Source organism: Pinus tabuliformis, chromosome 5_1, assembly GCF_031772625.1.
Source record: "Pinus tabuliformis cultivar Carrire ecotype Pingquan chromosome 5_1, CPIR1, whole genome shotgun sequence".
Lineage (NCBI taxonomy): Eukaryota > Viridiplantae > Streptophyta > Pinopsida > Pinales > Pinaceae > Pinus > Pinus tabuliformis.
The window spans coordinates 756065473-756092592 of NC_142305.1; the positions used below are offsets into that span (position 1 = coordinate 756065473).

At 39.1% G+C, this 27120-nt stretch overlaps 1 protein-coding gene across 1 annotated transcript; it reads left to right on the forward strand.

Annotated features, from left to right (window-relative positions):
• Nucleotides 1–1347: 1347 nt before the first annotated feature.
• On the forward strand, nucleotides 1348–6727 carry GSO1 (Leucine-rich repeat transmembrane protein kinase). The gene is made up of 2 exons (XM_089432881.1): nucleotides 1348–5539; nucleotides 5894–6727. Exons 1-2 carry the CDS (start codon nucleotides 2209–2211, stop codon nucleotides 6247–6249), a joined length of 3687 nt encoding a protein of 1228 aa, XP_089289007.1. The 5' UTR covers nucleotides 1348–2208; the 3' UTR covers nucleotides 6250–6727.
• Nucleotides 6728–27120: the final 20393 nt, after the last annotated feature.

The following is a 27120-nucleotide window of genomic DNA, read 5'->3' on the forward strand; positions in this document are numbered from 1 at the left end:
AATATTTTGATTGTGAAATAAGTTATGGTTTTTGGCCATGTAGTATTGATAAACCATGGTATTGGCCCATAGTATTATAACAAAAACTATTGACAAGTTACTGATATTAGTGGAAAGTGGGATTGAATATCCATGGTTAAGAATCTTGTCATATTGTTATAAAATATTTTGATTGTGAAATAAGTTATGTTTTTTGGGCATGTGGTATTGATAAGTCATGTTATTCACCCATGGTATTGTAACAAAGCCCATTTACAAGTTAATAATATACATGGTAAAGTGAGGGTGAATATCAATGGTTAAGAATCTTGTCATATTGTTATAAAATATTTTGATTGTAAAATAAGTTATGTTTTTGGGTATGTGGTATTGATAAACCATGGTATTGTAACAAAGCCTATTTACAAGTTAATAATATTCACGGTAATGGTTAAGAATCTTTTCATATTGTTATAAAATGTTTTGATTGTGAAATAAGTTTTAGTTTTTGGGTATGTGGTATTGATAAGCCATGTTATTGGCCCAAGGTATTGTAGTAAAACCTATTCACAAATTAGTCACAAAATCAAAATATAACATATTGAATTGTATTATTTTTATTACTTTAACATTTTATTATTAATTGAGCTAATATTTAACATTTAGATACTGAGATTTATATTACTTTTAATTTTTTGTTATTTTTAACATTTTATTATTAATTGAGCCAACATTTAAATGTTTACACTCATTCCCGATATTACTTTTAACTTTCTATTATTTTTTAATTGAATCTGCATTATATTACACTTACATATCTACCTTACAATTAAACCATATTTATAAAAACAATTAAACTATATTATTAATTAATAAATTACGTGACAGTATTATCTAATTATTATAATCTTCAAATGTTTAATAAAAATTACACAAAACAATTTTTAGTTAAATTAGGGTTTTTTATTATTTAAACTTATATATAGATTCAACGTTTTAAAATACTTAAACTATATTTATATTACAGAAAGTTCTCAAAAAAAACTTAAAAACACTGTAGAAAATCACAACTCAAACTCTGAATGCAAACAAATCTCATGACAAATTATGCTATAAAATATGCCCCCAAATAACTCCAAAACTTGTAAGAGTGGAAATAACCCATTTAAATTTTTCTTCGTCGAGCATCTGTGACGTATACACTATCTTTGTTGACTTTCTCCACTAGGGCTCTTATTATCCTAAATCACATTCTTACCTGCAAGCTTTATATCATAAGATCTACTTGATAATAACTCCGCAGTCCCACCACCTTTGAAGTTCAGAGTTCACAGAGGACACAATATATGTATATATTATCACAACAGATTCATCTATCAATATATATCAGTAGACTGTCAAAAAGTTCTTGCAAAGCCATTCATGTAGTCAAATTTGTTTCAAAGATAGATGCGGCCGCTGATTATGAATTAATTTCTTCCATAGAGTTGATTTTTTGAAAGTGTCCAATCACCAAGAAACTTTGAAGCCATCGCCCGAAAAGACTACAGCACTGCCTACCTACCCGAATACCCAAAAAGTGCAGACTCATCAGAGTCTGCCATTGCCAATAGACCAATCAGTAAATCGGGTTTTCCGAATTCCAAACGTTTAGATGATTAAATGCCCATTAGCTCTGTGGGCGAGAAAACCCAGATTCTGAAGATGTCCAAGATTAGTATGGAAGGGGGGAAATATTTATGAATCTATCGCTCCAATGATAGCACAGCTGCACAGCAGCACAGTGCTCCCGTGAGCGAGAAAACCCAGATTCTGCAGATGTCCAAGATTAGTATGGAAGGGAGCAAAAATTTATGAATTGATTGGTCCAGTGGTAGCACAGGGCTCTGACGGTGCCCTCTTAAATGCAATTAAATGTCCTTCAGAAAACTTTATTGCTTGCTGTTCATGTAGACAATGCATGATGTACTGACAAAGCTGTATGCTGTTATCACACTTAATTGCTAGCAGAATAGCATTCAATGCACCAGCGGCGAGCAATAGGGAGATTTTGATTTTTTGAAGATCTTAGCTGGAGATGGACTGTTGTGAAAATTTCGAAGACTGGGGTTCAGGAATCGTTGCATGGGTGGATTTATAAACGTGAAGTTTCTGGTGCATTCAGTTTATTGCATTCAGGAGTAGAAATAAAGTTTTTGGTTCTGTGTTCCAGATTGAGATCTGGACAAAATGAAAGTCGTTTTTTATTATAGGTGGTTTCTGATGATAATGGTGATGAGCTTGAATGAATTGTTTTTGGGGTGTTCTTCCCTTTCAAAGGATTCATCTTGGCTTTTACAAGTCAAGGATGACTTTCAAGACACCTATGGGGTTCTGGGGAGTTGGTCTGATTCCACAAATGTTTGTGAATGGACTGGAATTACTTGCTCTAAGGATGGTCTCAGAGTTGTGGGCTTGAATTTATCTTCCTCTTCTTTGTCCGGGAGCATTTCACCAGCCTTGGCCAATCTCCAAGCTCTCAGAATTCTCGACCTCTCTGCTAATTCCCTTTCTGGCTCTATACCTCCTGAGCTTGGTAATCTGTCAAGCCTCACTGAGTTGCTGCTTTTTTCTAATGGGCTTTCTGGAACTATCCCACACGAACTAGGCAAGTTAAAGGAGTTGACAGTTATGAGGATTGGCGATAATGAATTGTCTGGTCGAATTCCTGCCGAGCTCGGTAATTGCAGAAAATTGACAGTGCTGGCAATGGCTACCTGCAGGTTGGCTGGCTTAATACCTGCTGAGTTAAGCCAGCTCACAGAGCTTAATACGCTGAATCTTCAACAGAATAATTTAAATGGTTCAATCCCCAAGGAGCTTGGGAAATGTGGTAGTCTTCAAGTTCTTTCACTTGCAGAAAATAATCTGGAAGGAGAAATCCCGGTTGAATTCAGTAATCTGCGTCATCTTCATTTATTGAATTTGGCAAATAATAGCCTCTCTGGACCGATTCCTCCTGATCTCGGTAAGCTTATAAACCTTGTTTACTTAAATCTGCTTGGAAATCATTTTACTGGTAGTGTTCCTGTAGAGCTTGGCCAATTAATGCAACTTGGAACTCTGGACTTATCCAATAACAGCCTGAGTGGCACCATTCCTGTAGAACTTAGTATGCTGCAGAATCTTGAGTACCTGGTTTTGTCCAACAACGCTCTGGTAGGCACCATTCCAGACAGTTTATGTGCAGATACTAAATTGCAGCATCTTTTTTTGGGTGGTAATCAACTCTATGGAAATATTCCAGCAGGCTTGGTTGACTGTTTACATTTGCAGCAGCTTGATCTCTCAAACAACGAGCTCAACGGTTCAGTCCCCATGGATATCGATAAACTGATCAATCTCACTGATCTCGTACTACATAACAACAGCTTGACAGGAAGCATTCCTGCCACCATTGGCAACTTGACCAATTTGCAAACTCTCTCTCTCTTTCACAATCTCCTTACTGGTGAACTTCCTGCAGAAATTGGTAAACTTCAGCAGATGCAGACCCTATTTCTGTATGAAAATCAGCTTGGTGGCACTATCCCCATTGAAATCGGAGATTGTTCAAGTTTGTCTGAGGTTGATTTTTTTGGAAATCAATTCTCAGGGAGCATACCAATTACCATTGGAAGGTTAACAAATCTGAGTTTTTTACATCTGAGACAAAATGACCTGGATGGTCCAATTCCTCCTAGTCTAGGGGAGTGTACAAACCTTCAAACATTGGACTTGGCAGACAACAAAATCTCTGGAACGGTTCCGGCAACTCTTGGATTGATTGGAGGCCTACAACTCCTACTTCTTTACAATAATTCCCTGGAAGGACCGCTTCCTCATGAGCTCTCAAGGTGCCAGAACTTAACAATAGTTAATCTCTCCTACAACAGATTGAATGGAAGCATGATTCCTCTATGTTCATCTAGCTCCTACAAAGTATTGGATTTGACAAACAATAGCTTTCAAGGAGAAATACCACCTCAGCTTGGTAATTCTCCTAATTTAAAGCGTCTTCGACTGGGCCGAAATAATTTCAGTGGCAGCATTCCTTCAGAACTTGGCCAGATTATAGAGCTTGAATTAGTAGATTTATCGTTCAATAATCTTACAGGCTTTATACCTGCAAGTCTAGCTAATTGTAAGAATTTGGCTTACCTTGATCTCAACAAGAATCAGCTTTCAGGTCCAATTCCCTTATGGATTGGAAATTTACAGGAACTGGGAGACCTGAATCTCTCATCCAATTTCTTCAATGGTGTTATTCCTCCAGAGCTGTTCAATTGCACCAATTTAATCAATTTGTGCCTTAACAACAATCAATTATCGGGAGCTTTACCATCACAGGTAGGGCAATTGGTTAATCTCAATGTCATGGACATGCAAAACAACAGACTTTCGGGAACAATTCCCACTTCAATAAAAGACTGTCAAAAGCTATATCAACTCCGGCTTTCACATAATTCGTTCTCAGGACAGATTCCCATGGAAATTGGAATGCTTGCAAATCTACAAAGCTCTCTGGACTTGAGCAACAATGAACTGTCTGGAAACATTCCTGCTGCACTTGGTAATCTGATAAAGTTAGAAGTGTTGGATCTCTCAAATAATCAACTTTCTGGTCAAGTGCCTGCAAATCTTGGAGAGTTGAGTAGCTTAAATATGCTTGATCTAGCCAACAATAGTCTAGAAGGTCAACTGCCTTCCAGTTTATCGAAATGGCCTTGGACTTCATTCCAGAAAAATCCAATGCTTTGTGGTCCACCTCTCAACTCTTGCACATCAAATTCTCCAATTTCTGGTCATAAAGGATTATCAGCTGGTGCGGTTGTAGGAATTTCTATAGCAGGGATGGTGGGTCTTGTTCTTCTGGTGGGGTTTATTGCCCTGTTCTTCAGGAGAATTCCATCAACTTGGGCACCTCCACCTCCATCTTATACATATAGAAGCGAGCAAAGTGGACTGAGCAAAAGACAGAGCAAATGGACCTTTGGAGACATCATGGAAGCAACAGACAATCTGAGTGATGAATTCATCATTGGTTCAGGGGGGTTTGGCACAATCTATAGGGCTGAAATGCACAATGGAGAGGTTTTTGCAGTAAAGAAAATCATCTTCAGTGATAATGACCCATTGCAAGATAAGAGTTTCATCAGAGAATTGCAGACTCTGGGCAAGATTCGGCATCGGCACCTTGTGAAATTGATCGGGTGGTGCTCTCATCAAGGCACCAACTTGTTGGTTTATGACTATATGCCTAATGGAAGCCTGTGGGATAGGCTACATGGGTCTTTGGCCAAGAAACTGTTCTGGGAGGATCGTCTAAAAATTGCTATTGGAATGGTTGAAGGCGTTGCATATTGTCACCATGACTGTGTTCCAAGGATCGTTCACAGAGACATCAAATCTAGCAACATTCTTATAGATTCTGAAGGTGAAGCTCATGTGGGTGATTTTGGGTTGGCCAAGTTTGTGGATGCATCTAATTCCACATATTCTACGTCTTTGTTTGCTGGTTCCTATGGCTACATTGCTCCAGGTAAGAATCATGGCCTCATAAATCCTGGTTTTCTTGAACAAGTTTTACAAATGATAGCTTTAAGATTCATGATGTTTGAACCAGTTCAAAGCCTTCAGACCCTTAGTTTTCTTTAACACTTTGGTAAGCCTCAATTGTGGTAAATTCTTTGATTTATAGTTGCTAAAGCCAGAGAAACCCCATCTTTCTCTAGAGACTTATATGTATGAAACCCTCAAGTGTCCTATAGCTTCTTCAGCAATTTCCTTCAGGTTTAAGCTCTCGAAGTCATAGCTTTCTTATATAATTTATGATGGTTCTCATGAATTCTATTCTCACACTATCCTCTCATTTCTTCCGGTGTGTTCTTATCAGAATATGCTTATTCAATGAGAGGCACAGAGAAAAGTGATGTCTACAGTGTGGGAGTTGTGCTGATGGAATTGGTAACTGGCAAGATGCCTACAGATGAAAGCTTTCCTGAAGGAATGAATATTGTGAATTGGGTTGAATCCTGCCTCTCAGAGGATTCATATGAATGTGAGATCTTGGACTCTCGTCTGCGACCGCACGCTCCATCAGAAGAAGCAGAGATGTTTCTTGTGCTGAAAATTGCAATGGATTGTACCAAAACTTCTTATACAGAGAGACCCACCATGAGAGAAGTTGCAGACAAGCTCAGCCATGTGAGTAGGGAGAGCGCTACCTCAAAAAAAGGGAAAGTGAGATGAATCAATTTCTCTGCTATTTTGGGACCTAATCTGTGAATTCCCCCCTTACGACACTAGTCAGTCTTCTCACAAATGTCCATGCTTTTACAGTTAGTAAGTGTACCTGTCCATTAGAACTAATCTCAGCAGACAGAGTGATCTAGCAGCATTATCACATCCTCAGTTGAAAGTCCATTGTAGCATCATTTGTAAATTTGGTATTCTTACCATAGGAAGATATAGAAACTATATTATATAAACAAGACTTAACACTGATCAACACTCACAGCCAATTTCACTGTTTCTAATCAATTTGAGGTTCAGTCTGATCAGGATGAAGAGTTAGAAGTAAATAAGAAGCGATTGCAAGCTATTTTCCTTCTCCGTGAAAGGAAAAATTGTGTAAGGAAATAAACGGTATTAAGGCTGAAAATATATTGCTTTGTAGATCATGCATCATTTTCGGACAATACAAATTTGCAGAAGTTCATTATTTTGATGTATTAACTTACATTGATCATTATTGAGGAATTGCTACTCAGTTATTGCCTGTGTACAGCAATGATATGAATTATTTTCTAGTGATATGGTTCTCTTTAATTGCGCGCACAACAAATATATACATAAAGGACAATGTTTTAAACACAGGCCACATGGGTGGCTGCCAGAAACATAAGTAAATGTGAAAGCCATAAATGCTAAGAAAATTTTACCAAATCATTCAGCATTCGGTGGAAATCGTTCATCATAAAGATATTGGCACTTGGTCATTCCATATAAGTTGTTGCTGCCATAAATATCAAGCTAGTTTTAAAGTTATAAGCATTAAGTAATTATATATAATTTTAATTAATTATATATATACAATAAAGTTATAGTTTTAAGTAATATGCATTCAATTATTTTAAGAAATACAGTAATATTTAATTATATAATTTTTTAACTAAAAACATGATTGAAGTATGTTGTTTCTTATATACGTAGTCTTCGGCCAAAATTACTAAGGAGTGAGATATTGCAATGTAGTGTTGAAATACAATATTAAAAATTAAAAATTTATACAAAAATAAATGATATTTATATTAAATAATTTACATATAAGTATTTGTATTATTTTATTAGTAAAATATATAGAGTTAGCCGTATATTTCTTAGTATGTGATTAGGGAGACTAAAGCAGTAATATGGTAATAATGTTTTTGTTTGAATAAACATTTTGAATTAAATGAGTAATATGGTAATAATGCTTTTGTTCGAATAAATATTTTGAATTTAATGACAAAACTTGAAAGACTCGTCTAATATTTTATTATCAAACATATTACTGACTCTGTACATGGATGCAACCTCATTGCTAGCACTATATATAACAAAAAATGAATAAAAAAATCATCTACTTGGAGACATTCAACGTGAATGGTATTAGGAAATGCATCTTCTTCTTCAAAGGTTGAAAATTTCAGATCTGCCAACTTCTTAGTCAACATCAAGACCCTATTAGTGAGTTTCTTCGTGTACTTTTGCATCTCATCAATGCAAAGAATGATCTCATGTTAAGATTTGGTACACTTGAAAAATTTACCCATGATGGTTTTCAATTGCTAGTAGGTATCTATGGTTTGCATATATCTGGTTTGTTGAGTCCTAGTATTTCCGGTATCTGGGACTTAGTCTCCAACTTCCCTGCTTCAACATCAGTAATAAATCTTCTTTCTATCATGGTCTCTCTTTCAACCTCTTGAATATCTCTCCTTATTTCAGGAGGGCTGGAATGCACATAAGCAATGGCCAAGTGTTTTGTGAGCGTTGCACCTGCTAGGTGGAAGGGGGTAGGAGGGAAACAGCGAGGGGGGGTGAGAGGCGCGACGATCTCTTCTTCCCCTATGACCTCTAGGGTAGTCTGGGTGGACCATAGTAAACAAAATGAAAACAACAGTCTTTGAGATTAAACCTTGGTATGAACTTGGAGTTGAAGAGAGATCTTGACGATTAGACAAGAGACATAGAGGAGTTAATATAACATACACCCAACATTCTCCCACTTCTTGTTTTATTTTCCACGCAAGGGGTCATAAGAGAGCTTAGTCATTGGTCCAGCCCTGCAATGCCCATTGTTACTCTACACCAAGAGAACTTCTCAATGCTCATAGACTTCATCAATGCATCTGTAGCATTCTTCAAAGTGTCCACTTTTACCAGCAACATCTTTTTGTCCTCAAACATATCCCTCACAAAGTAATACCGAACATCAATGTGCTTTGTCTTTGAATGATAAGTAGGGTTCATTGCCAAGAAAATTGCACTTTAGTTGTCACAGTCTATCCTTATAGCTCGATGTACTAACCCTATACTTAAACACAATCGCTGCAACCAAAATGCTTCCTTGTTTGCATAAGTGTCTACCATGTACTCTGCATAAGGGAGCACTACCATACCACGTGCATTCATATTGGGGGATATATATTGTGAAAAAAATGGCATAATATATTGAGCATATAATAGGGGGTAAAGGGATTTTATATTGGCAAGTATAAAAAAATGGAGCTCAAAGTTAATGAAAAATATAAAGGGGTATAAAAAATGCTAATGAAAAAATGGATACCTACAATATCTAGTGAAAGTAGGGTTTTCTTAAATTGAAAATGTGTATTGTTTTTGTATTGGTAGGGGATTAAATAATGTGATTTTTAGAGGTATTTTCCAATATGTAGTCAAATCAAGGGTATTTTTTAATATGCCATGAATGCACGTGTTATGTTAGAGGTTCATTGAGTTAAGCCCCCATGGTATTCTGTCTCTGTAGTTGAAAATGCCACTACATATTGTCTCTTGCTCATCCAATTGATTGCACCTCCAAATAGGTTAAACACATACCCACTTGTAGATTTTCTCTGATCCAAATTTCCAACACAGTCTCCATCAACAAAGCCACGGATCTCCAAAACTTTGTCCAATCCTGGTCTTCCTTGATAGCACAAACCATAATCACTAATGCCACGCAAATACCTGAAAACCTGCTTCATTGTTGTTCAATGCTCCTTCCCTGGTTTTGACATAAACCTGCTCAATACTCCCACTGCATGTGCAATGTCTGGTCTAGTACATACCATTGCATACATCAGGCTACCGATTGTGCTTGCATATGGAACACGTGACATGTCATCTTCCTCTTCTTGTGCCTTGGGACACTCTTCAACAAATAACTTTATACCTACAGGAATAGGAACCTTCACCCGTTTACCATCCTGCATATTAAACCACTGCAGTATTGTTTCAGCATACTGTTAAGAAATGGTAACAAGAAATTCCAGTTTAATTTGTCCTTGAATTAAATTTGAATTTTATTCTCATAGCAACTTCAAATAGTTAAATTAAATTTATTAAACTTACTTAACTTAGGAAATTCAAGTTGGAAGTCTTTTGGAAGTCATGTACATGTTCTCCCTACTTTGGAGGAGTCCAATGTGAGTTAATTGTGAGTTGTAAAATAGAAAACTCAGTTTCATGAGTCAGTTCAGTTAAATTAGTTATCAAACTGATTGAGAGAACTAATAGTGTGTTAACAGTCATTGGTGACACTAATGAACTCCACCAATGCTACTCTAGTTAACTAAATATTTACTCGTCAGAAACTCATGCATGTTGATTCTGAGATAGACCCAGTTGAGACTAGAGTGGAGGGACAATGTACTATTTGTTTTAGATTTTTCAGAGTTGCATTGATAATGCATGCAATCAGCAACTGATCCTTGAGGGATTGTGATTTTTAGAGAATTTATTTCCCTTTAAAAATAGGCTATCCTTCATAGGAATTACACATTGGAATAAAGACTTGGAGAGCTTGTGAATTGGCTAAGATTTGGCCTTGAGCTTGCTTATGAGTTGGATATTGAATTTGTTGAGTGTTGGGGTTTTTCTAAAGAGAACAAGCATTGTAATTTCATCTTCATTTTCCGAATTAATACAAAATAGATAGGGAGTTTTGAGTTGTGGCTTTCCCCGGATATTTATTGTGTTATGTGCCTTTGATTCTCTTCCTCTATTCATTATTTGTTGCTCGATGTTTATGGGCTTCCGCTGTAAAGAGTAGAAGTAGATTCTTGTCTCTTGCTTTAGCAAATTGCATTAGCTTGTGAATCTACATGATTTTCTACATGGTATCGAAGCAAGATTGTTTTTTGGGCCGAGAGTTTGCAGAAAATATTTGAAAATTTCTGTGCAAAATTTTCAAAAACAAATTGCAGATCTGGATTCCTTGGGAAAATATACCCAAATTCAAAAAAATTCGGTCGAATCAGAGTTCGGATGAGGGAGATATCGTTGATTTAAAATCATCTCTCTAAAGGAGATTTCGAAGTTTTGAGTTTTTGGGTTACAAGTGAAAGTCGAATTTGCAATACATACTTTAGGATCAACAGATGATGTTCCATGGGTTGAGGCTTGAGTATGCCTTGGAAGGCAGAGTGAATTTCATATCCTGGAAGGACAGGATGGAGGCTGTGCTAGAGCACAATGGCTTGAAGGAATTTGTTGAACAAGCAATTCCTAAGCCAGCAGCTACTGATGCACAAAACTTGGCCGAGCGGAAGAAGTGTGTAGCGAAGGCAATAAGGATAATCCTTGAGGGAGTTCGAAATCATATTGTCTCGAGTCCCCATGGAAAGGAAACCCCACATGTTATGTGAAAAACATTAACAAACTTGTATCAGAATAGCAGTGATCAAAAGAAGTTGGCACTGAAGGATAAACTTCGTAAAATCAAGATAGAGAAAGGCGAGACGATTCCAAAGTACTTGAGCAAGTTCACTCAATGTCGGGATGAACTTGGAAGTGTTGGAATCACGGTTGCCGATGAGGATATGGTAAGTCTTTCTCTTCTTGGACTCCCAAAGGGTTGGCATAGTTATCAGGACTCTGTCAATAGTCGGGAGACACTGCCAGATTGGGAACGACTATGGTCGAATTTGATGCATGATGAGATCAGGAGGAACACCAGGGATGGCTCTTCATCAAAGACTAATGATGAAAAGAACTGTGCCTTAGCGATTAAGGCGATGAAGGGGAAAGGTAAAATTTCTCGTTCCAATCAGATTCTTATCATGGATGTAAGAAGAAAGACATGATGAAAATTAAATGCTTTCATTGTCACAAGATGGGTCACTTTGCTACAAATTTTCCATTGAAGAAGTCCAAGGATAAGTCCTTAGGAGGAGCCTCGAGTGAGGCTTTGGCTTCCCAATTCAAATTGGACTTTTCCCTCATTGCATGCATGGTGTCTTCAATGATGTGAAGTGTCTGGTACTTAAACAGTGGAGCTTCTTTCCACATGACTAGTAACAAAGAGTTATTCAGTGAACTAGAGTAGAAAGATCTCAAAATGCATATCAAGATGGGTGATGACGATAAGTATAATGTCACTGGTGTGGGCACTATGACTTTTCAAAGGGAACATGCAGCTCCACTCACCTTGAAGAATGTTATGCATGTACCCTAACTGACGAAGAACTTGGTATTCGTTGCCACGCTTGAGGATAGAGGCTATGAAGTGATTTTTTTGAAAGGAAAGGCGTTCCTTCGACACATAGCCATGGGTCAAGTAAAGAAAATAGGGATTCGAGTTCAGAATCTCTATAAGATAGAGGTACTGGATTGTGCTGCTTTGAGTTCAAAAGCATAAAAGATGTTGAGCCGAGACGTCGGCGAGTTGTGGCACAGGCGATTGGGCCACTTGCATCATGGGGTTTTGAAGATATTGCAGCTAATCTCTACCAGTCTTCCCAAATGTACACTTGAGCAAGTTGATACATGCAAGGGTTGTACTTTGGGAAAATATACCAAGTCTTCCTTCGGAGACAGAGACAGCCGAGCAGAGTCTATTCTGGAGAGAGTCCATTCAGATGTGTGTGGACCATTCTTGACAACATCCACGACCAAACACAGGTATTATGTTATATTTTTTGATGACTATTCTTGTAAATGTTGGGTATTTTTTATGAAGAAAAATGATCAAACTTGTGAGTTCAAAGTATTCGTAGAGAAAGAGTCTGGTAAGAAGGTTAAAGCTCTACGAAGTGATAACGGTGGTGAGTATGTCTCCAATGAATTTAATAACTTTTGTGCAGTGGAAGGGATCAAACAAGAGTTGACGGCACAACAAAATGGGATTGCTAAGAGGAAGAACAGGAGCGTAGTAGGGGAAGCGAGGGCAATGTTGCATGATCAGGGCCTACCACTACACTTGTGCGCTGAGGCATGCAACACAGCGGTTTATGTTCAGAACCGTAGCCCACATCGGACACTTGAGATGAAGACACCAAAGGAGGCTTATTCCAGTAAGAGGCGAGATGTTGATCACTTCAGGATTTTTTGGTCATCGGTTTATTTCCATGTGACCAAAGATGCATAAAAGAAGCTTGAGCCAACAATAGAGTTTGGGATCTTTTTGGGGTACATTGATACACCCCACAACTACCGGGTGTACATGCCGACCAGTAGGATGACAGTGGTTCGCAGGGATATCAGGTCCGATGAGGAGAAGGCCATGCAAGAATCCCTTTAGAGAGAGCTTGAGCTACATCCGTATGAGGAGCTTTTAGCTCCTAAGGTTGAGGGGCTTTAGATTGATGTGGAGCAACCACATGCTGAGGTTCAGAGAGTGGAGACATCCACTCAAGAAGAGTCTTCCAGAGAGGGAAGAAAACGCACAAGAGAGGCTGGAAGATTGTTGTATGATGCACAAGAGAATGTGGGAGCACCCTATTCTCAGCGCAGATAGAGGAGGTCACTAGAGAGGTACATTGGATACATGGAACTTATGGGTGCATGTGTTGTGAAAGAGCCATCTTCCTTTTAGGAAGAAATGCAATAGTCAGTTTGGGTTGATGTGATGTTGGACGAGTATGAATCCATAGTTCGAAACATCGTTTGGGATGTGGTCTCGAGACCGTAGGACAAGTCAGTTGTGAGCTCCCATTGGCTTTACAAGGTAAAGCAAGCTGTATATGGTAGTGTGGAGAAGCATAAGGCCATATTTGTGGCTCGTGGATTTTCACAGGTAGAGGGGATTGGCTATGATGAGACCTTTGCTCTTGTTTCAAGGTACTCGTCAATTAGATCTATTTTGGCACTATCAATACAGATGGGTTGGAAGATCCATCAGATGGATGTGAAGACTGTCTTCCTCAATGGCATGATTTAGGAAGAGGTTTACATAGAGTAGCCCGAAGCTTTTCAAACCTTGGACCGTGAGTCGCATGTGTGCCGACTCAAGAGAGCGTTGCATGACCCTATGCTTGGTACATTAGGATAGATAGCTACTTCATTGGGTTGGGCTTCATGAAGAGTGAAGCGTATGCGAACCTGTATCACATAGTGGTGGAAGGTAAGTTGTTGATCATTGTACTTTATGTTGATGATCTTATACTGACAGGTGATAAGAAGCTCATCAAATCTTGCAAGGAGGACCTTGCAAGAGAGTTTGAGATGAAGGACATGGGGCTCATGCATTACTTTTTTGGCATTGAGGTATGGCAGGGAGATGGGGAGTTGTTTGTATCTCAGAGCAAGTATGCCAACAAGATACTTTCCACATGGAAAGTAGTAAACCCATGGAGACTCCTCTTGTTGGTAACTCGAGGAAGGAGGATTCTACTTCAGGGGAAGTAGTGGAAGCTATTGTTTACAGGTAGTTTGTGGGTTCACTCATGTACTTGGTGAACACATGACTGGATATGTGTTGTGCAGTTAACCAGCTTAGTCAAGCGATGGTTAGGCCTACCAAGCTATATTGGAAAGTGGTGAAGCATGTATTGAGATACCTCATAGGCACTACTCAGTTTGGGTTATGGTACAGACGGACAAAGGGATTGAAGCTTCAAGGATTCACTAATGCAGATTGAGCAAGGAGTCCATCCGACAGGAAGAGCACATCAAGAGGGATCTTTAGTATTGGGTCAACGACAGTTTCTTGGTACAGCAGGAGACAGAGATCGGTTGCACTCAGTTTGGAAGAGGCAGAGTACATGGTTGCAACTCAAGTAACATATGAGGCTATCTGGATGAGGAAGATCTTGGTTCGTTCATTTGGTCAACAGATGGATCCGACAGTGATTTATTGTGATAATCATAGTTGTATCAAACTCTCTGAAAATCCAGTCTTTCATGATCGGTCCAAGCATATTGATATCCGATATCATCATCTCAGAGATTGTGTATTGAGGCGGATCATGTTGTTAGATTACATTCCCACGGAGGCGCAAGATGTTGACATCTTGACAAAGGCATTGTCAAGATGTAAATTTGAGTTTCACAGAGACAGGATCAGGGTAGTTGATAATCCATTTCTTATTGAGAGGGAGTGTTGAGAAATGGCAACAAGAAATTCCAATTTAATTTTTCCTTGAATTAAACTATGAATTAAATTTGAATTCTATTCTCATGGCAGCTTCAAATAGTTAAATTAAGTCTATTAAACTTACTTAATTTAGGAAATACGAGTTGGAAGTATTTTGGAAGTCATGTATATGTTCTCCCTACTTTGTAAGAGTCCAGTGTGAGTTAATTGTGAGTTGTAAAATAGAAGACTCGGTTTCATGAGTCAGCTCAGTGAAATTAGTTCTCAAACTAATTAAGAGAAGTGATAGTGAGTTAATAGTCATTGGTGACACTAATGAACTCCACTAGTGTTGCTCTAGTTAACTGAATATTTACTCATCAGAAACTCATGCATGTCGATTCTGAGAAAGACCCAGTTGAAACTAAAGTGCAGGGACGGTGTACTATTTGTTTTAGATTTTTCTGAGTTGCACTAATAGTGTATGCAATCAAGAACTGATCCTTGAGAGATTGCACTATTTTTAGAGGCTTTGTTTCCCTTTAAATACAATCTATCCTTCATAGGAATTACACATTGGAATAGAGACTTGGAGAGCTTGTAAATTTGCTAAGCTTTGGCCTTGAGCTTGCTTATGAGTTGGAGATTGAATTTGTTGAGTGTTGGGATTGTTTTAGAGAGAAAAATCATTGTAATTTCATCTTGATTTTCCGGATTAATATGAAATAGATAGTGGGGTTTTGAGTTGTGGCTTTCTCCGGATATTTATTGTGTTATGTGTCTTTGATTCTCTTCCTCTAATGATTATTGTTTGCTCGATGTTTATGGGCTTCCGTTGTAAAGAGTAGAAGTAGATTCTTGTCTCTTACTTCAGAAAATTGCATTAGCTTATGAATCTACAGGATTTTCTACACATACATCCTCTAGTTTAACCATAGTTTCATCTTTGTCCAATAATTTTTAATTTCCATGCCCAAAATATTGCTTGCAGCACCAAGATCCTTCATATCGAATTTGGAGGACAATTGGGTCTTCAAATCCTGAATAATTTCTTTGTCATTTCCAACTAGCAACATATCATCCACATACAATACCAGATAAATAACACGATCACCAATTAATTTAAAATACACAGAGTGATTTGCTTTGCTTCTGGTGAAGCCAAGTCCCCTTATATATGTATCAAATTTCTGATACCACATCCTTGGTGATTGTTTTAACCCATACAAAGACTTTTTTAACCTGCATTGCAGTTCTTCCTTTCCCTTCACCACAAAGCCTTCAGGTTGCTTCATGTAGATCTCTTCTTCCAAATCGCTGTGAAGAAATGTTGTTTTCACATCCATTTGTTCTACCTCAAAATCAAAAGTAGCAACAACAAATAAAAGTAATCTAATAGAAGCTACCTTGGCAACAAGAGAAAAAATATCACCAAAATCAATTGTATCTTTATCATTGTCTCTCAAGGTACATACCCACCTGGGTGTTTGCTGAGTATGACCTTCTAGGACTATTCTTATCTTGGGTTCCCAGCCCTCAAAGAAAATCAGTTCTCTTGCCTACTCTTGTCTTGGATGCCCTACGCATCCTCAAAGAGCATCGGATGCGAGATGATTACCCAATCCTCCATTCTTTCTTTCAAAGTGAAGAAAAGAATGTTGTGTCTATCTCTCCCTCTCAACTAGGGAGGATATCATGTGTTTACATTTCTCTTCATGGCCTTCACCTAGACTTACAGTTGTTACTCCTGGTCTAGTGCATGACACATGAAATAGAAAAACACGATTGTCACTCCTTTTAATTAGGGGTGATCCAATCCAAGCTCCCTCTTAATCAGGGACCTGTTAGAGCTCCCTCTTTGTTTTGGAGAATTTGGTATCTACGGATAAATATTAATTCCCTAGATAAGTAGCCATATCTAGAACAAGAGTTTAAAGTGTTTTAGTCTTTTCCTATAAGCAATAGATAAGATGAGAAGATGAGAAGACCTACTTGTAGTTCCGCTTTCCTCTCGTCTCCTTTGTATCGATCTCGTCGCTCCTTCCCGTACTTACTACGCTTGAGAAGTACCTATAAACACAACAAAAAACAAAGAATCGATCAAAGCAAAAGATCTATTTAATATAAGTGAATGGAATCAAATACATTTCACACATATAAGCATTATAAAACAATACAAACATATGGGAGAAAGTTTCAAACACTTTATTGAATAGAAGAAGGAAATACAACCATTGTGTCTAATTCAAAGTCATTCCTCCAGCTTGGATCCCATCCACATCACATCAAAAGCATGACAAACTTGTAGAATTACAATACTTGCTTCAAAGCCAATTCTCGTAGCAACATTATCTTCTTACAATTCAACATAATCTAGCCCCTGATCACTTAGATGAGTGGTCAATTTATAGGAAGATGAAGGAGGTTTTGTCATAAATGGTGGCATTGAATGGCTTTCCATACTTAGAATTAGTTCCATGGAGGAAGGGATGAGAGGATAGGATGCACCTTAACTCATTCCTCATCCATTTTCGAGCTCATAGGAGTTGATAAGTGAGGGAACCTTCTAGATGACTCCAAAAGATAAGAATATTCCCCAAACCCTATGTGAATTTCGCTCAATCTCGCCCAGTGCAGGTGAAAGGAAGCCTAAGTGCTCTATAGAGCACCCTGGCATGGACTTAACTGCTTTGCAGCGCACCCTTACATGGGCCTACCTATGCTGGTCCCTTTAGAGGCTATTTCTAGATGTCTTCAAGTCATGAAACTGTCTGGGAAGGAGGCATTCAAAGTGGTGACTTGTTTAGGGCATGTAGCAACTAAAATTAGGGTTTGATGAGCCCTAAAACACTGATCTAGATGATGGGATTGATGTGCCCAAATGGATCTGTAACAGCTGCCCCCTAAAGCATGAAGTCAGAAAAATGCCAATGTCAAATGAAATGCTTTACGATGTGATGAGGAGGTATTGAAGTGGAAGGTGACCTGCATCAATTACAATACATATATCATGATATTTTATTTTTACATGAATCGTTGAGGGAAGGCATACCCATGCTCAACTTATAAACTTTCATTACATGTACATAAAAATTCGTCTACATATATAGACCCATGATCGGAATGACCATCAATGTAAAGCCATTGTACATATGATTTAGTACTTCTGAAATTGCAGCGCAGATGGATGAAACTAGATCCAGGGTCTTCTATCTTGTTCAATCGTTCGCTCAAGTACGAGTCTAACCATGTGAATATGTGATCTGAAGTCAAACATGGGAAGACACCATCTGATTACCAGCCAATGATGTAAGTTGTTAACAGATGTGAGAGAAATCATCGATAATGATAATGATCCTCAAGGTACTGCAGTACATTCTGCATAGTGTGAATGGATGTTTTGATATCGAACACCATACAAAGTCTTTTGGTCAAAGGCCATTGATGTTAACCTATCGTCGAAAGCGAGAAACCTGCCATTGATGCATGCAAGCCTCAAGGTACTGGAAGGGTGTTTCTAAGTCAATTTCTTGGATAATGTGTTGATGTCGACAAGAAGCGACTCGTCGCAGGAGGGCCTTGATGTATCCCACATCAACGACACAAAATGAGTGTAGTGATTTTATAGATGGAATTTGACTGACAACACAAGGTTCAGGAATGGGAGTCATGAAAATGAAGGTTTATGGTATTGCAAAAGATGAATTTTGACTGGATGACTTCTCTTGAACATGTTGGTGACACTAAAATGAATTGGTAGCATTGACCCAAAACAAAGTGATGGATGGTATGATATACCAATGGTATGATAACCATCAAGCTAATAACCCAACCCAAATAGTCACGGTGATGGAGTGAAAGTGTCATGTTCAAGAGCGACCTACTACCATAAAGTGGTTTTCCCCTTTTTCCATTTTCCCCAGTCATTGCTGACCAGTACCTCTTTATTTTTATCAAGCTTGAGGAGGATAACATATGCTTGTTGTATAATTTCACCCTTCGGGTGAATCCATCGCTATTTGATGTTTTAACAAGTCTAGTGAAGGTGAAAATCGGTCATGTCTATATGGACAAGTTTGTCACTATTTGATGTTTTAATGAGTTTAACGACAAAGATAACTCGGTACTTTTCATGTTTAGAGAGTTTTAAAAGGGACAAAAAGAAAACTCCACAAGTTCTTTTTCGTAAATTAATCTCATAAGCCCGAAAAAACGTAAAATAATACAATAGAGATGTCGTTTCCAATCCGTTAACGAGCTGAAAAGGACAAGCGCTCGACAATCTTTTCATGTTTAGAGAGTCTGAAAAGAGTTTAAAGAGGACTCCAAGGGGGTTCCTTTTTCGCTTTTAACAGAGCTCGAAAAAGAGATAAAAGTATGCTCTGTGGTCAAAGGTACAATTTACAATTGAGCACATCGAATTCTGTAAGTCAGTTGCAAAACCTGCTCAAAACACCATCAAATGGATTAAAAATACTTGTTTCATAGGCAAAAATAGGCAAATACTAATGTTTACTCGATTAATGAACATGAAATAAATATAAAACAAGTTTTTACCATGACATTTTTACCATTTGGAACTCACCATTCAGTGTTTTTTTTTTTCACGTAGGAAAAAAGTCGTAATTTTATTCATATGAAGAAAATTACATTTTGTAGATGCTTAGAGCATATGCATATGAGTTGTTCCTGAAAATCAGGACGCATAAAAAACAAAAAAAGAAATGTTGTGCCAGCAGGCCTATATTTTCCTGCCTTTTTTCTTCTCCACTTTTTGCCAGACTCCAGTGTTGGGAGTGGGGACAATTATAGCAAGCTGGTTTTCCTCTGTGTACATTGGTTGTTCTTTATCAGATTCTGATCCTTCGGAACTATGTGCTCGTTTGGCGCCGCTTATTTCCAGCTGTAATTCTTGCTGTCGTACCAAGTTATTTGGCTCCAAATTGGGCCCCTCGGTGCTCTCTTCCTGTGTTTTTTCCTGTCTCCTTTGCATGTCTGTGGGTTCTGTCTTCAGTGCCTCCTCCTCCAGTGGTTCAGTATGCTGCCAACCTTTGGGTTTTTTCTGTTGTTTCTTGTTCCCTTTTGGCTCCTTACTAGCCAGTGGACATGCATATTGTAGGTGCCCTGTCTGCAAGCAGCCGCGGCATCTGAATGTCGTGTTCTCGTAGTCAAGTTGTTGCGTCCACAGTGAATTATTAAAATTCAATGTGATGTGATCTGGGAGTCCTTGACTTAGATCCACCTCTACACATATTCTGGCATATGTGAAGATTCCCCGGATAGCTCTGTCTTCATCTGTTTTAAGATGTTTTCCTAAGGAGTTCCCAATGGCTGTTAAAGCTTTTCGGTGCCAAAAATGCAGTGGGAGATTATGCAGCCTTACCCAAACTGGCATCGTTGAAACTACCATGGTATTGGCATCAAAGTCCGGGAACCAGGGGGTGATAAAGAGACCAGCACTGCCCCAAAACCAAGGCCCCTGATTAATGATATTGTCTCGTTCCAGTTCTGTGCTAAATCTAACTATGAAAAAACCCTTAGGGCATAGATATATTTCACATTTAGATGACCATGATGTGAAAATCCATTGATGCAGTGCATCCGCTTTTGGCCAATAACCATTAAATCTACATATAACAGCATTGTGGATTAAATCTGTGTATAGATCCGTTACCTCCGGCAGAGATACAGTAAGCATGGGTGATTCCGGCTTCTGTTCCACAATGTAGGGGCCTGGAAGCTCTGTTGTGGGTGCTGGTCTGTGTTGCAATGGTTCCTTTCCTTTGACTGCATCGCGAAAAGAGCCTGTAGTTTTTGAGCTGGCTCCCTTGCACCCGCCTCGCAGTCTCAGATTGAGGATGATGGTTGAATCTTTAACAACTCCATAGTGCTGGAGTGTGTGTTGGTCCTGCAAGCAGAGTCCTGAAAATAACAGATTTTGGTATGTTACTGGAGTTCCCAGTTTGATCTGGATCTCCTTTTTTAACTCCAAAACACTCATCCCTTTCCTGATCTGTACACAACAATGTCTGCCTTCTATCGATCTGATAAATATTTGCTTCAGATCTGACGGATCAACCTTATCCAGGCCCCGATTTACTGGATTGATTTCCAGATCTGGCGGATCAATGGCAGATCTAGGGTTTATATGTCTTCCCGCTGTATAAAAGGGCTTTCCACCTCCTGTCAGCAGTTTTTCAGGTGCAGTCGTAGTAGATCCAGAGTGTGCTTCAGCGGATCCAAGCCATTCAACAATAATATCATAAGATCTACTCGATTCATACCCAGTAGCTCGCAGTTGTCCCTTTTGTTGACCATTCGCCGTAAGGATCTCAGGTATCAGATCTGGGCCACCCCTCATTATTCCAATGGGAAGTAGGGGCACAACATTCTATTTGGCTCCTGTTCGCACAGCCATTTCCGGCCAGATCGCTTCTTCCTTGCCTTTAAGCACAGTTAAAAGCTCAAAATCAAGGTAGAAATGTGTTTTTGTTTGCAGATCTGGTCGATGGTGGGCTGCATCGTCCATGCCATGTCCTGTTACAATGAGATCAAAAAGCGCACAGTGAGAAAAATCCTGAAATAGGTAAAGAGAGCTCGCCCATGACCTGAGTGTAGATCGATCTGCCACCGGGGACCAATCAGCCGCAGGGGGTTTGTCGTCTGGTCCGCTACGAAACCAAATCCTTGAAAGTGTATTCGAACCGGTTAATCCAGCACACGATTTCCTGCAGGGACTTCCTGCTATCACAACCCCTTCGCTGATCTGCAGTGTGACAGCGGCGACGCTGAGGAGTTTAGAAACCCTAGCCCTCACCATTCAGTGTTGTGCTCTGAGCTAGTTTTTTACCTCAAACTTCATCCGCTGATTGCGAGAGATTCTATGGACCATTTCTTGAGCCATCCAAACCAGATAGGAGTTTAACCTCTCTTCTTTCTTTTCAGGTCATTCTTTTGTCATTTCATGCAAGTTTTAGGGTTTTTTGGGGCCCCTGGGGTTTCAATTTTTCGCTATGGGATTAGCGCAGGCTTTCACATCGAAAACTGCGTTGAAGAGCACCCATATAGAAGGTTGCATGCTCTGCAGCGCACTGTCTCTGTGCCTGGGCTGCACTGGGCGAGTTTCCCAAGTTTGATTTAGCTATTTGCTCCAAAATTTGTCCTTTTTTTGCATGGAAAGGATACTAACTAAGCTTATGATTATGTTCCAGGCTTTCATCGGATCAAAATTTCGACTACATGGCGAGAAAGAGAGCATGAAGAACAAGACATGGTTGCCCTAAACAATCCAGGTACAATTGAGGCCCTCAAAAACTGTGGGTTACTTAAATACTTCAAGTTGTCCGGAATGAGGCAACAAATAGAACTATAGCAGTAACTCCTTTTTCATGCATGGGATCCGACAGATTAGACTTTTCACATTAGGGAAAAGATGGTCCCTATTACGATTGATGATATTTACTTTCTTACCGGACTGTTGAGGCGAGGTGCCCCCATCTCACTTTCTGGATTTGCCCATGGAGGTGAATCGGTGAGAGATTATATTAGACAGTTTTGTCGGCCAAGTACACAACCTAGCAAGGATGGGAAAATAAACATCAGGGATGTAGGTGATTTGCCTTTGAGAATGATCCTCTTCACAATTGCAAAATTGGCTGGCAGTGTGACACTACATCTGGCGAACATATCATATATGCAATATGCACTGGAGTGTCTAGAGCCAAAAGTTTTCAACTGGTGTGAGGCTGTGCTTTCCTCACTGAAAGAACAACTGACCAAGGTAAAAAGTGGTAAGACGAAGAATTTTTGCTATGGTTCGATCTTAATCGCTTTTACCTTAGAGAGAATCCCATTGATGCAACCACAACATGTATCGCTAGGTGTAACTGGTCCTAGAGATCCACGTATGCAAAGGTGGGTTGAATTGATGGCTCGACATGCAGGTCAGTCAACAATAACTTTTTCCATTGCATTCTTCAGTTGGCTCAAGTGACAACACCTTGTCATTGAGGAGCATCCATACTCAGGGATAGATTTTTGTGGAGATCCAGATTTGATTCTACTAGTTGGAGCATAATGGGGTGCTATGGGTAAATTGTTTGACCAAAAGTGTTTTTTGATTTTTCAAGTTTCTACATGTTTTTTTTGTGTTTTTAATGTTTCCAAGACTAAACTAAAATCATTCTTATGCATGCAGATGTAGATACTATTTGACCTGTGGAGCACCAACAGGGTGCAGGTGGACCAGCGTGGAGAAACATTGGGAGAGCAGTTCTCCAGGCCTTAGATTTGGCCGAGACTTTAGCAGAGTTTCAGGATCACATAGAGGGATTAACCCTTGGTATTCCAGATATCCGGATCGAGTTACCTATGAGGCTGCAACACCACACTATTGGTGTTCCTAGCCGCTGGGCGAGGCTTTTGCGCATGATAGCACAAGTTGTGACTTGTTACCATGAGCACCACTAGATCTACTTAGGATGTTTTGCATGTATTTTGAGTTTTTTGGGTCAGATGACCAAACGTGTCTTGGACACAAATTTTGTAAAAAAATTTAAAACACCTATCTATTTTACTTTCAGAATTTTCTATGGCTATATGCAATCCTATTCAACTGATGATGTGAATTGAAAATATTACTTTTACAAGTGTCGCAAATGTCTATTTAACACATAATTCGCTAGAGAATTAGTTAATGTGTTAATATTTATGGAAATATGTTGATATTTAATGTGTTCAAAATGTCTTTCCAAAATACGAACTCTAAGGAACATACGAAAAATTGTTGGATTTCGGACAATATAAATGTTTGTTAGTTGTAGTACAACAAGTTGCGAGTCCAGCCTAACGATGATTCGGTGAATGCCAAGTGAAATGGAATCAGAGAGTAGTTCAATCAACGTGCTATACTCAGTGATGTTGTTCATCGATCGACTGATACAAATCCCTTGAAAACTCACTAACTCGCCACTTGGAGCGAAAATAGCCCATGTTGCAGAAGACAAGTTTTGCGTACTACGACTAGCACCATCGGCGTAACCAACAAAAGGTTCCGAAGACTCTGACATCTGCAACAAATGAAAAGTGGATTACTAACCAGATAAAAACTCTAAAAGATACACACACACACATGCAATGAAAGCATATATACAGTGAGTTTTACTACACTCAATCAAGCATAGTAACATTTGAGGTACAGCCCGTTTTGGGGTTGCGACAATGGAATCCCATCATAATCTACTAACTCGTAGGCACCTTTTTCCAGAACACGCTTGACAATATAAGGACCCATCCACATTGGTTCGAATTTCCTTGCTCCAAGTTTATCAACTTCTTGATCGTAAAGCAAGACTAGGTCTCCTTCTGAGAAGATACGAGGCTTGACATTTCTATCATATTGCGCCTTGATTCGTTTCTTATGCGCTTCGTTAGCCAATGCGGCATCACGATAGGTTTCATCCAGATGGATTAATTCCAAGAAACACGCTTCTTCTTCAGAAGTATCGGGTAATAAGTCAATCACAAGTTTGAGAGATGAAATTTCGCATTGTATCGGTAAAATTGCTTCCAAACCATACACCAATTGAAAGGGTGTGAATACAGTTGCATTTCTCACCAAGGTTCGATATGCCCACAAGGTAGAGTACAGGATTAAGTGCTAGTTTTTCTTATGAACCCCTATCATTCTCTGCAACATCCGCTTCAGGACTTTGTTGATGGCCTCAACTTGTCCATTCGCTTGCGGGTAATAAGGGGTAGAACTATCATGTGACAGTCCTAACTTAGCAGTCAACTCAGCCATCATGTGATTGTGAAAATGCGACCCATGATTTGTAACTATGGCTTGTGGTACACCAAACCGGGCAACCACATGGTTAAAAAAGAAAAGAGCAGCCGTTTCGCCACTGTTGTTCAATGTTGGCATCGCCTCGGCCCATTTGGTAAAATAGTCAATGACGACTATAATATACCCATGCCCCTCGGCTGAGGTGGGGTTACATGTCATGAAGTCAATGCCCCATTTGGTGAATGGTCCAACAGCAACGACTGGATGCAATGGTGCAGGTGGTAATCTGGTTTTTCAGTCATATATCTGGCATGCGTGACAGCTTCTGACAGCAATAATACAATCTTTGAATATAGTTGGCCAGAAGTAACTAGCACGGAGAATTCTCTGTGCGGTTGCATATCCAGATAAGTGTCCACCACAGGCACCTGAATGGCAATCATTCAATTCTTTCTCGGCTTCCTCATGCGTGAGGCACCTCCATAAAATCATATCGATACCATGACAGTAAAGAGTGTCGCCAATGATCAAATAATCTTTGGCTTGGTATCGAATACATTGTTGTTATGAGCGAGAGGTATCAGGCCAGAAAGTTTGGGTCTGGAGATAGATCAATATATCTCCATACCACATGTCAGATGACGATATCAGAAACAGAGACTCATCCAAAATCGATGGTTCGGATGTTGAACCAATGGAGTTCGAGGGAAGGTCGCAAAGTAACTCTGCTAAACCAGAGATTTCTTTGATTTGGACTTGATGAATTCCAAATCAAACTCCTGCAAAATGACTATCCATTTTGAGTATTTTCCCCCCAGTAATTGACATGACAAAATGTATGTCATAGGGTTGCAACCGTAGCAGGATGTAATGGTGAAATCTTTGAACAGCTTGCACAGCTACCAAAGCTAGTTTCTCGACATAAGAGTACTTACTTATGTATCATTGAGATTGCGGCTCAAATAATAAATCGGATGTTCAATCCCATTTTCCTCTTGGACTAAAACCATGCCAATGGTTGTATCTGCAGCGGCGAGATACAGGTAATAGTCGTTTTGATAATTTGGAGAATACATTAATGAAGCTCTAATCAACGTATCTTTAAGAGAATCAAAGGAAGCTTACGCAACCTAATCCCAATGGAAGGGTATCTCCTTTTTCAAAAGACGCGTAAAACCTTTAGCCATCTTAGCGTAATTAGGAATGAACCTCCTCAGAAAGTTTGCCTTCCCTTGGATTCTCTGTAACTGTAAAAGATTTGAAGGTGGACGCAAATCAAGAATTGCCTGAACCTTTAATGGATCGATTCGAATCCCTTCCTAAACACTAAAAATCCAAGCAATCGACCAGAACCAACACAAAACACACATTTGTGTGGATTGAGTCGTATTTTGTAGTGTCGGGACCGTAAAAATATTGCTCTCAAATGTTGTGGGTGATCAGTCCGCTTTCGTGAATGAGCAGGTAAATCGTCAAGGTAATGTTGAATAATGTGCTTGATTTCATGGAAGGCATAGTTCATTGCCCTCTAAAATGTGGCCCCTGCATTCTTCAAACTGAATGGGAGTTTCCTATAGGCGAATGTGCCCCATGGACAAATAAAAGTTGTTTTAGATTGGTCCTGTGGGCGGATATTGATTTGATTATAGCTGAAAAAACCATCCATAAATGAGAATATTTCACATCCGGCACATTCGTCAATAATCTGGTCGATAAAAGGAGTAGGATAATTGTCCTTTGGACATGCCTGATTTACATCCCTATAATCGACACACACTCGAATTGTCCCTTGTTTCTTCATGACAGGAACAATGTTGGAAACCCAGTCAGTAAGAGGTACAGGGTAAATGAAACCAGCACGCAAAATTTTTTCAACTTCTGCTTTAATTGCAGTAGATTTCTTTGGATGAATAGGTCGAAACCGCTGTCTTACTGGCTTGACATCATAGTACATTTTGATTTCGTGTTCAACAATACTAGAATCGATGCCTGGCATCTCCTCGTAAGACCATGCAAATATGTCTCTAAATTCACGAAAGAGAGTACGGTAACTATCGAGTTCTGATGGATAACAAGATTTTCCGACATGAATGTTCTCTACAACATTAGGCTTAGTCGAAATATTAATAGAAATCGTTTCTTCAATACTTGACAGGTTTCACTCAGATTCTACTGTGTCTATGAAAACTGAATTTGAAAGGAAATCAACAACTGAAGGGTGGTTTAGCTCATTTGAATAATCTTCGATGTCATCTGGAAGATGGGAACGATGATGATAATCTTCCCAAGGTTCTTCTCCTATCATCATTGATTCGATGATTCCTTCATCCATAGAACGTATATGTGAGAAAGGATTAGAAGAAGTACCATATTCTAACAAATGGTCTACCCATACAATTGGTGAAAGTGGATTTGGGTTTGCCGCACAAGCCAAAAAAATCGATTGCTATGCTAGCTCAATGGGGCTTAGCGGCATAACCTCAGTATAACTATCAACTTCATAATTTTTGGTAATCCTACTTAAATCAGATGAGGTGGAAGAAATCATGTTGCAAGTCTCTACTCTTGCTACTTCCGCCAAATCAAATGGTGACGGTAGTGTAAAAGTACCCATTAGGGAAGGATCTTTAAAGAGACCTACTCCAACACTTTGAAGTGACAGCGGGGGTCTGTGTACCAATGGAATGCTTCCTGTAGCCTGTGAACTATTGGCAAAGAAGGCAAGCTGATCGATAACTGTGATTCCATGCTTATAAGGGAATGCTATAGTATG

Excerpts from the sequence above, each read along its gene's own strand:
- GSO1 (XM_089432881.1), top strand. The coding sequence starts at position 2,209 with ATGAAAGTCGTTTTTTATTATAGGTGGTTTCTGATGATAATGGTGATG. Across the intron at positions 5,540-5,893 it reads CTATGGCTACATTGCTCCAG|AATATGCTTATTCAATGAGA; the intron begins GTAAGAATCATG and ends TGTTCTTATCAG.